Source organism: Triticum urartu, chromosome 6A (genome assembly GCF_056163025.1).
Source record: "Triticum urartu cultivar PI428250 chromosome 6A, HENAU_Tu73, whole genome shotgun sequence".
NCBI lineage: Eukaryota > Viridiplantae > Streptophyta > Magnoliopsida > Poales > Poaceae > Triticum > Triticum urartu.
This window is the reverse complement of record NC_141878.1, coordinates 3,899,909-3,901,334: the sequence shown is the minus strand read 5'-3', so window position 1 is coordinate 3,901,334 and position 1,426 is coordinate 3,899,909. Positions and strand designations below refer to the sequence as shown.

At 39.6% G+C, this 1,426-nt stretch overlaps 1 protein-coding gene across 1 annotated transcript; it reads left to right on the top strand.

Moving 5' to 3' along the window:
• Positions 1 to 931: 931 nt before the first annotated feature.
• On the top strand, positions 932 to 1,426 carry LOC147962978 (uncharacterized). The gene is made up of 3 exons (XM_087531278.1): positions 932 to 1,041; positions 1,130 to 1,205; positions 1,295 to 1,426. Exons 1-3 carry the CDS (start codon positions 932 to 934, stop codon positions 1,424 to 1,426), a joined length of 318 nt encoding a protein of 105 aa, XP_087387404.1.

Here is a 1,426-nt window from a genome sequence, read left to right as displayed (position 1 = left end):
CAAGACATGTACGTTGAGAACAGCCAAGGGGAACTAAAGCATGTGTGTGGCATAAAACGAGAGTACCCTGAACCCAAACACTTGGACTTCAGTCTTTCTACCCATGACAAACCTCATCGTCAGCGCTTCAAGTCTTCTATTAACTCTCCATTTGGCAACGTGGCCGCTGTACATTCCTGTCCAGAAGACGTGATGAATGTATTAGTTAACTGGATTAAGAACTATCAGACTGAAGATGTATCCAGGTATTTAAACTTTTCATAAATTTTTTGGTAGTATAGTAACCTATGAAGTTCACAATGTTTATTAATTATCCCCTACATATAGCTCTACTTGGGTAGCTCATGTCAAGCCAACTGCGATCAAACTAACGGGGACAGACATCCATAATTTCATTGAAGGAAATGACAGAGTTGAATATCCAACTATGAGTCTTTACACTAGAAGGCTCATTCAACTGGATTTCGAAATGTACGGGGAAACTGACGCTTATGGAAAGCGCCACTTTATTGAGCCTGATTTTGGGGTTAGTTATCTCGTTATCGTGCTCCGTAAAATTTGGATTTATTACCCAAACTTTTATTTACGGAAGACGTTTGCAGGTTCATGCAATTGCTGGTGGAGATTGTTGGAACCCGGAATTATTTCGACAACAGTTCACTGGTCCGCACCTCAAGTACAACGTCTCCAAGTGTGAAACTGTAAGTGTTGTTCAGATACAAGTACATTTTTTCGCTAATCTAGATTAATGTGCTTTGTCTAACGGCCGGGTATATGGTCAATGCAGATTCATGTTTCCCTATGCGACATTAAACACTGGTCTTGTTATACATTCAACTTGCGTCACAGAGTTATTTACATCCTCGACTCTAGTAAGACTAAAATTAGCGCAGATATTAAGCAATATAGTAGACATACTTGGATTGTACCTATGTTGGCTTCTGCCATGCAACAATGCTTGACCCTCTTCTTCAGTGACCGGAAAGAAGATGTAACTACATGGGCTTATAACGAACCTGTTGTGCCAAGACACCGATTTGAGTAAGAAATTCTTCTGGATAACCTTACATCTCATGATAGTTCAAGATTTAACTGTTTATTTATATACCAGTTACATCCAATTATGCAGGGTTGAGAGTGGTGTTTATACTTTGGAGTTCATGAAGAATTGGAATGGGATAGAAGTCGCCAAAGAGCTCAATCCAGTAAGCCATCCATAATTTTTCTTACAATAATTTCCACTAAAAAACTATCATCCTCGTGTTGCATTACTTACTTCCTATCCTCAACACAGACTTGCATGGACAATGTTAGGGCCAACATTCTAATGGACATTCTTACCATCAGAGATAATGTAGCGGCACTTCCAGATTTCGTCAAACAACTTGTGAGGCAATACGAGGATGGAGTCGTCGTGAAGAAATGA

Bases quoted from the DNA above. Each gene is read 5' to 3' on its own strand.
- LOC147962978 (XM_087531278.1), top strand. From the start codon at position 932: ATGTTGGCTTCTGCCATGCAACAATGCTTGACCCTCTTCTTCAGTGAC. The intron at 1,042-1,129 runs GTAAGAAATTCT...CCAATTATGCAG, and splicing joins GTGCCAAGACACCGATTTGA to GGTTGAGAGTGGTGTTTATA. The intron at 1,206-1,294 runs GTAAGCCATCCA...TCCTCAACACAG, and splicing joins TCGCCAAAGAGCTCAATCCA to ACTTGCATGGACAATGTTAG.